Source organism: Scophthalmus maximus, chromosome 19 (assembly GCF_022379125.1).
Source record: "Scophthalmus maximus strain ysfricsl-2021 chromosome 19, ASM2237912v1, whole genome shotgun sequence".
NCBI classification, from domain to species: Eukaryota; Metazoa; Chordata; class Actinopteri; order Pleuronectiformes; family Scophthalmidae; genus Scophthalmus; species Scophthalmus maximus.
Window position 1 is genome coordinate 9,907,252 of NC_061533.1, and position 9,197 is coordinate 9,916,448.

The 9,197-nt window shown below is 44.6% G+C and overlaps 1 protein-coding gene across 3 annotated transcripts in view; it reads right to left on the reverse strand.

Moving 5' to 3' along the window:
* Window positions 1-8,842, reverse strand: part of dock8 (dedicator of cytokinesis 8) — a 49,046-nt gene extending 40,204 nt beyond the window's left edge. For 2 of the 3 annotated variants that reach the window (XM_047329099.1, XM_047329098.1), the window contains exons 1-2: window positions 4,150-4,184; window positions 1,549-1,645 (exon numbers count right to left, since the gene is read on the reverse strand). In XM_047329099.1, coding sequence (XP_047185055.1) covers window positions 1,549-1,645; window positions 4,150-4,169 — 117 coding nt within the window. In that variant the 5' untranslated portion in view covers window positions 4,170-4,184. Of the gene's footprint in view, window positions 1-1,548; window positions 1,646-4,149; window positions 4,185-8,549 lie in introns of those variants that run through there. The other variant, XM_035639977.2, reaches the window with a different exon arrangement.
* Between the last annotated feature and the right edge of the window lie 355 nt (window positions 8,843-9,197).

Below are 9,197 nucleotides of genomic sequence, written 5' to 3' on the forward strand. Positions count from 1 at the left end.
TATGCACACAAACAGGCGCTGCACACATTCATAGAAATACATGCAGCTTTTTGTCCCAATCTCTCAATTTGTAAATTAAACCTACAACAAACAACACTGATCAGTCAACATTCATAATTGCAGGCATAAAAAATAGGCAGGGTAAGATGGAGAATTGTGAAAATCAACAAAGTGAACCACATCACGACTGCAACACAAACATCTCTCTTTCCTCTCAACAAACATCCCTCCCACATCCATGTGCTAGACACGACTGCTGAATAATGGGAAACTATCATCCCGGAGATTATGGTATTAAAACCCCTCTCCCGCATCCCAAATCCGGCCATATTAAAGATTTGCCCATGTAAGCTGCAAGGTAAGCAGGCCCCATTCAGTGCCCGTCATTAGCCAAGGAACTGACCCATTTCCCAAGCAAGCATGTTGCATGCTGCGAACCGATGGGTCCAAGTAGTGAAACCCTGTCAGCTGCTGAGCTCAAGGGGTCATCACTGGGAAAGTATCAAAGGACTTCAGCTCAGTCACTCATGCACACAGATATGTCAGGAGACTTAGCGCCTAAGAGCTTTAGCAAAACTCTAGCAATGTAGGGTGAACGAGACCTGAGAAGTGAGGAAAAGACATAAATAGAAAAAAAGAAGGAAGAGTGAGAGAGGAAATGCATGAATCGGGTTGGAGTTTCAGAGGGTACCACAGAGAGACTAAGAGTGTAGCGCGAACAAATCCCTTCAAAGGATTACTGTGCATCGTTCTGCCTGCCTGCTCGGGAGAGCAGGAATCACTCTGGCTTCCCGCTAGGCTTCAACTAAAGAGGCAGGAAAACAACCGGTCATGATGTCGTTCAGTCCTCTGCAAGAACTAAAGGATACTTGGTTTTCCAAACCCTGTTAGCTCCAAGAATAGGCAGTGTCAGCCTGGTTTGAACAAAAGCATATTAAGCCTGCACAACTAAAGTTCTCATCCCATCTATTGTAAGAGGAAGATTCTTCCTAAAAATACTCAGCTCTTTGGCAGACATGCAGATAGCTGTATTTGCAAAAGCTGTAACTTGTACCGAAGCAGCTTTTCTATATGATTCCCATGCTAATCTTTGTGACTGGACTTGACACCGAGGCAGACATTGTCAGTGTTAATGACAGAAGAGGATATGAAGAAGATGCGCTTATAGGCCAGTGGTGGTGGTGGTGGTGGTGTGAGCACACACGAAAGATGTGCGAGTGCAGCATTGGAGGAAGCCGCTGACCTTCTGGCCACAGATAGCACAACATTTCTAGTATCAAATGAGGTAACATCAGCATGAATTTTTAGTCTGCTGATCTTAAAATATACTGTAGTTAACTGAAAGTTATAGGGTTGGATCAGTAAGTCATTTTTTGAAACCCTGCCTGCAACTAGTGGCACATGCAGCTCAGATGCAAATGACCAATAACCTCTTTTCTCTTGGATATCTGTGGATCAAACAAACATGTGCTTGAGGACACTTGAGGACAGGTTTTTTGTTAGTTTTTTTTTTTTTTCTTTCTTTCTCTTCAATAAAAGGAAACTTACCACAGTGAGGCACACTGAGGCCGAAGCGTTGGAGTTGGAGCGGCTGTGATAAACGCCATGGTTCCCATACTGTCGTCTGATCTCTGCAGAGGAGTGCCTGGAACAAAACATGGAAACACATACAGAGTCAGGAGGTTGTGTGTCAAGAAGGCAGAAGATAACAGTTACTACACCAGTACACCATAGCTGTGGGGTCGATCAAGGATGCAGATGATTGATGATGTGACAAACGCACTTGATTAATACTAAAAATGGCAGTAAAAAAGGCTCCTGTAAAAACATACTCCTGCACAATTCCACCAACATGCACAGTGTATTTTAATGAGAGATCCTACAGCGATTTCACCATTGTCCCTACATGCATTAACATGGACTGGTGAGCCATGATGATTCCATTCAAACTATTGTTCGCTCTCTACAGAAGCACCTCTCTGCCGGCTGTGTAAAGGCTTTGTCCTGCTGGCAGCCATACAGGCAGTGGAACAAATATGGTGTCCTGATTTAAGGGTCAGACCGAGCAGGAAATCAACATGACATGGGAATGGAGTAGTATTCAAAAAAAGTTGGGTGTGAGCTTGAGTGGGTTTGCTTGTAGCCTTCGCCCAAAATGACGGGAGAAAAGAACAGAGCCAGTGTCGCAATTTGTTGCATGCATTTTTGCGTCTCCATGCGACAACGAGCAATAATGTCTATTTCTTTGTAATTAATCTACCATATCATTGCACCCCAACCACCAACCCCATGGCACAATTACGGTTTTATTCTATGCAGTTCAATAATGAAAGGCCAGTTGTGCGGCATAAGCAGAAGCACGTGTTTAGTGAGCGTGTGATAGAAACCTTTTTTGTTTATTTCCGTTATGTCAAACAATTTGCTTGTTTTTATATGTATGTTTCCACATGTGAGTGTCAAAAGGAGCATATTGAGACATTGCCACTCATTCTGAGTCAGAGGGCGAAGGCTTCAGCAAATGGGTCGCATTCCAAACTGCTTTTCCTGTGGTCAATCTCATGGCTTCATTAAGTCCCTGCCGCCATTGTTGCAACAGCCCTGTTACTAATTACCACCACAAACCCATAAACACTAATGCAATGGAGGAATTAATGCATGTCAGAACCACTGAGGCTGCAGTATCACGAAGCATGCAAAACGTTTGAGACAGCTTCATGCAAACAATTGAAAATTAATATCATTAATATTCTGCATCCCCAATGTATCAACCAAGCTGGTTCCTTATTATCAGAATCAAGAAAAGCTGCACCCACACATGCATTTCTGACAAGGAACAGTTGATTTTTAAAGGTTTTAATAAAAACTATACATCTATATCGACCCCAGTCATGATGATTATAGCACTTTCTCCTCTCGTCTGTCACTCATGAAACATGCTGGATCAACACAATAACTGCGTGCCAGGGAGGGTTGGGGCATGGGTTTGAGAGAACAGTATACAAATTTACACAAAGAGCAAAGTCCAGCAGTGCAGCACGGTTTTATTTAAACAGAACTCGTGGTCAGATGAATCACAGAAGATGAGAAGAATTTTTAAAAGCTAGACAAATAATGCAAGGATGTACTTTCCAAATAATAAACTGAGTCAAATGAGGCACCACACATACAGTTTGGCAGTATGTGACCTCATCTGGCCTTTTATCACTGACAGCAATGATATTGTGCAATTCACACTTCTGTAAAAGTCACTTACCAGACTGAGTAATTATTAACCTTTATCCAACTACATCTTAAAGTCTAAAAAGTATCTTAAAGAAATGTGCGCACACGCACACACGCACAAATATTCACACATGAAAGCTGCTCAGCACAACGACAACCCGTTATTGCTGGTTGTTCAGCAGGTTTATAAGAGCAGCACCTTTGTCCAGCCCAGTGGACAGTGGTTGCACCCCAACATCAACAAACTTAAGTCTCCACACACACTTTTTTACTCTGCTAACGTCTGAGAGGAATGTGTGTTAAATCACATAAGTCACTGAAGCTTAAAGTGGCTGTGAGTCAGAAACTAAAGCTCCAGTCTAAGGGTTAGTCAACAGTCAACAGAGGGAATGATCCACTTCAACAGTGTTTTTTTGGTGTGGTTTTTGTTTTACAAAACAGAATAATGATTTCTGGAACGGACGTCTCATCTTTAGTCAGATTAGTTTTAGCATGTCTCCCATTGAAATGAGGATGTTGTTATCCATTGGTACTTTAACAAGTTTAAATAGCCATTACTCAAGAAACATGCATCGGCCTTTACAAGATAAGTCCTCGCAATAAAAACTAAAGAAAGAAAGAGAAAATCTGAGCAAACAAGAATTTGCCAATTTTGGCACAAGGGCAGATTGTCTGGTGGGTGTATTAAGCTTCTACCCAGGACGATTAAAACCCTGTAAAACCTTCTCATAACTAGACTTCTGAAGAGAGATGGACTATCCAGTGTACAGACTGAGCCCAAGCTTACACTGAGTATAACGGATCATGCACATGCACATGCACTGTCACAAGCGTGCACACGTGGGATTGCCTACTTGCCAACACTGACACACATTCAGGTCCTTTCTATAAAAAGACAGGGCAAGTAAAACAGTAATCAGCTCTTACAGGCACAGCCAAGCCGGCATTATTTTACCACTAGTAGACAAACAGCTTGTCACAGCAGACAGCATCTGTCATTATCTTCAACAGGCCCGTGTCTTGGCACCCTTTTGTTACATAAATCCAAAGCTGCTCTCGTCAGGAAGACAGATAGCAGGGATTTGGGTTTTTTGGTCATTTGGGCAAAAATAATACTAAAAGCAGCTTCTGTCATAAGCCCAGCAGAAACTGGTGTCTCCGGATTGATAGTTTTTACAATGTGAGGACTGGAAAAGTGATGAACTATTGTCATGGATCAAAGGCAACGCATCAAAGGGACAAATACTCGACTGTCAAATAGACGTGATACCGTGTGATTGACAGCTAGTATAGTCCAATAGGTGCATGGTTGCCAATGAAGTTGGACGTGCAGTGGACAAGCTCTCTCAATCAGGCCCAGCTCCCCTCCTGCTCCTCCAAATATGGTTACATCTGGTTTCAAAAAACCAAGATGGCGCTGGCCAAAATACTACACTTGTGGCTTCAAAGCCGCAGTTCACAACACAATGGGTGATGCCATCAAAAAATGCATTCAGTTGGCTGAACACGACGGTCCTGAGCATTGGTTCTACTAAAGAGAGTTTGGAGAAATGGTTAAACCACCTTCCTTTAACTGGGACTGATCCTGCCAATAAAAAAAAAGAGTTGTTAATGAAGTTGACAGCGTTGGTCTTGATAGCAGCTTCAGAGGTTTTTTGGAGCAACATCGGGAACTAATCGCTTTGACTTTTTCTCACATTCACCACAGCTCTTTCAATTTGATGGAGTCAGCGGCACCCAGTTCACTCATTCATTAGTCCCTACGTAATGGACACTCAATAGTTAACAGTAAAATGAAATTTCAGACACTTACTTCTCTTTGCAGAATCACTGAGAGGTATTTTAAATGTGAGAAAGGACAGATATAGGCTCAATTTATGTTTTATCATAAATCAGAATAAAATAACTTTTAATTAAAGCAGCAGCTTTGTGGGTAACCCCGTTATTTCAAGTATGAGCTCTGATCTGATCTGTCAGTCAGGCTGTTAAGACTCCTGAGTGTCATTTAATGTGAATGTCTGATGCCGTCAGCCACTTTTATGATGTGTGGCATTATAATTACATTAGATCGTGTTAGGGTGGAGTATTTCTTGAAAGAGTTCCTTCACAAATGCTGTGTTTTCTGAGAGGTCTCCGGACGCACACACCCAAGTTAAGAAAGAGTTTGGCCGCTTTCGGTTATGTCATGCTGTCTATAGCAGGCCTGCACTTGCTGTGTGTGCATATGGCGTGTTCCTGTCGGCGTTTTCTGGAATCATTAGCCAAGCATTCCTCAAAAGCAGCATGGCTCTAAAACGACACTATCGCTGCTTCTCGTGCATGGCTGCAGTTCTGATTAAGAGGCTCCTCAGGAAGACAAATCTATACTTCTACTCATGACTATCTGTATGTACTCCGCAAGACTGTGACCACCACCAGGCATGCTGCTCAGCCAGTCAGTCTACAATTATCTCTATATTATCATCATAATCATTATCAACTCAATCCACTAGAGGTGGGTGGCTCCTTTAGCTTGTATGGTATAGCATTCATTTTTTTAAAAAGCCTTCTCCTACAGTTCGTTGTTCTTCCTTTGAGACAAAGAGGTAACGCATGGAAAAAAGACAGTGATGTGTTGCACATGACAAGAGGAGGACAGCAAGACCAAAGGGATGCCCCAGCTGTGCGTCCCATCCTATCATATGTCTCCAGACTTAATGGGTCTTACAGCTATCAGCACCATCACAGCTCAGCTTCCTGTCAGAGGCAGGCACGCACAAACACAGCAGTCGCTTGGCACGTCTCAGGTCACGGACAGCTCCAAGCAAGAAAGATGTGACCAAAGAAAACTTTAAACGCAACCTCTACAGTTTTGGTGAGTCATTTATCAAAAGTTGTTTTTAAGAAGGTGTGCGTCTATTTGACACCCTGCCCGCCTTCATAACTCAAGCCCACCAACAGCCATGAGGGTTTAACAGATGTCATGCACCAGAGCCCGGAGGAAATCAGATGCAACTCAATCCGGACACCCCCCTACCACTTAAGAGCATCGGACAACAGACGCCCCACGTCCACAGCTGTCCTCACACCTGTTACAATATGCTGCCGAGCGACATAATTCCCAGCGGTATAGAATATGAAGTGTGTTCAGCAAACCTTCGATCTACTCGCCAAAGTCAAACACTCTGTGCATGTGCTATGACGAAAACCACATTTCCTGATTTTTGAAACTGCCATGAGTTAGAAAAAAAATAGGTGAAGTGAAACCAGAGACACACAGTGTCCACAGAGTGCAGGATTTCCTCCACACGCCATCCTGATAGAGAGATGCAGAGGAACTACATGAGAACATATGGTATTTTTTGGGGTGGAGAAATGAACATTACTTCTCTGACCCTGATGTAACTAACACACCACTGATAACATCTCTACAGGTGTTGGTTAACTTAACAGGTTTTTCAGCCTGCACTGACGACAAGTGTTTCACCTTGTGACCAGTGTTCCTCTTTGTCCATGTGGTTTGTCTATGTCTGATTTGTGTTGCTATGATTTAGTTCCACTTGACATGTTATGCATCCACAACTTAAGCCACATGTTATCCCTTTGAAATCACAAGCATTGAGGCCTACCGGGGGGGTTGTTGCAGCAGACGGTCATTCCTGTTGTCTCTTGTCTTATTTCCTGTCACCTCCCTACTGTCCACTTTTATAATGATGAAGACAAAATGCTTCATTCATTCAACATTGCACATGTCTGATCTGACCCAAAATGACCCAACTCTTCGGAGTCTGGGGTGTTCACTAGATTTTTTTTGTTGCATCAAGTAGCCTATGAGTGCTGCTGTACCACAATGTACATGACAAAACACACACAAAAAATAACATTAATGAAGACCTTTTGTTACTTTCAGATAGCTGTGAAGGTATATGTTCCCAAAAGTCATCCAATGTTGCTGAGTCAATATAAAATTATTTCATATTTTTAAAAAACAACAGGATTTCCAGACTATTTTTTTCTCCTTTTTAATCTGCCAGGGAGTGTGAATTGTGTCATCATCCCTCACTGGCGGTGCTGGTTAACTACACACTCCACAACACAATGTTTTTAGTCACAGAGCAGCAAGCATCCTCCTCCTAAGCAGCACCTCTGCTGGCTCATCACTGGATCCAGGCTCTGACCCAAGAACACCCTCACATCCCTCAGCAGCTGAGCTCAGCTCCGCTCAGCACAGCACAGCAAGTATCAACGACTCCTCTCGCCTGATAAAAAGCGGAGTGTGGTACTTTTGATGAGGGGTATAGACAGATTTAACACTGTCTTAAAAATCATAAAGACAACTCAAGGCTTCAGATAGATGGATAGATAGATACTGTAGATAGATAGATAGATAGATGGATAGATAGATACTGAAGACAGATAGATAGATGGATAGATAGATACTGAAGACAGATGATAGATACTGTGGATAGATACTGAAGATAAATAGATAGATAGATAGATAGATAGATAGATACTGTAGATAGATAGATAGATAGATAGATAGATTCTAGTTTGACCAAAACATATCGCCATCTCTGCCCTCCTCCATTCCCGCAATGTGAATGAACCCCAGTGCACTGTTCAACTGCTGCAACTTCACACTCAAGAATGTGCTCAAGTTTGACCTGCGCTGCTGTTGTAAGATACAGTACGTGTGCAGCTCGGGACGAATTTGTTGTGTTTGTTCTAACGAAATATATAATACAGAAGAGTCATGGGCACACAATAGGCTCCCATGTGCACACTTCCTCCACACCTGGAGGAACTATGACCACATCCCCCCTCATTTATAGCTGCTCTATGGACTAGTCAGACCTTACACATCACAGGAAAGGATCATATTAGAAACACTAGATATAGAATCAGCATCCTCGTGAGAAGGAAATGACACAGTGAGTTGGAACAGTGAGCACAGCTCTGACACTGCAAACTTGTTTCTCCACTTTGGAATATGTGAGCCCACAAGGGACAAACCTAAATATTCATGATTCATCACATGGTCATATGTGCTGTGATGATTCTAATGAGCGAATGGGAGAGGAGAAAGTTGTCTAAATGTTGTCCTCCAGGCTGCTCTTTCTTTCTTTCTTTCTTTCTTTCTATCTTACTTTCTTTTCCTCCTGGCACAAGAGCGAAGTAACCGGCAGCGTTAACATTCACGACATGTGGCTGCCTGCTCCGCTGTGGAATCCCCTGCAACTGTCAAGACTCCGCCACATCTCCGGGCAGGAGCCGGGAGCTCACCTCGGCTCCCGAACTAATCCCGACGGCCCGAGCAACCCACAGCTTCAGCTTGGTCCTCCGTTTACCTGTTGATTTTCAGGGCGAACGCCCGTCGCTCCGTGCTGCTCATGGAAGCCATGCGCGAAGTCCCAAGTCCAGTTCAGCGGGTCAGGGTGGTGGGGGCCGGGCCGGGCCGGGGGGGTTCCCTCCTCCTCCTCCTCCTCCTGTGCGGTCTCGCCGCCTCGCTCGCTCGCTCGCTCGCTGTCACCCGGACGCACCACGCCGCTGCTTCTCCTCCGCTACAGCAGCTCCACTGTCGAGTCACACGCTCATCCTGGCGGCGGCGGCAGGTTCCGCTGGGTGTCAACTTCCGCATTTGACTTGAGCCATCCCGTAGAGAGAGAGAGAGAGGGGGGGGGGGGGGGGGGGGGGGAGATAGATAGGGAGGGAGAGGGAGGGAGGGAGAGAGAGAGGGAGAGAGGGAGGGAGAGGGAGGGAGGGAGGGAGGGAGAGAGAGAGAGAGAGAGAGGGAGGGAGAGGGAGGGAGGGAGGGAGAGAGAGAGAGAGAGAGAGAGGGAGGGAGGGAGAGAGAGAGGGAGAGAGGGAGGGAGGGAGAGAGAGAGAGAGAGAGAGGGAGGGAGGGAGAGAGATAGATAGGGAGGGAGAGGGAGGGAGGGAGAGAGAGAGAGAGAGAGAGAGAGACAGAGAGGGGGGGGGGGACTTTGAAGTGTGAG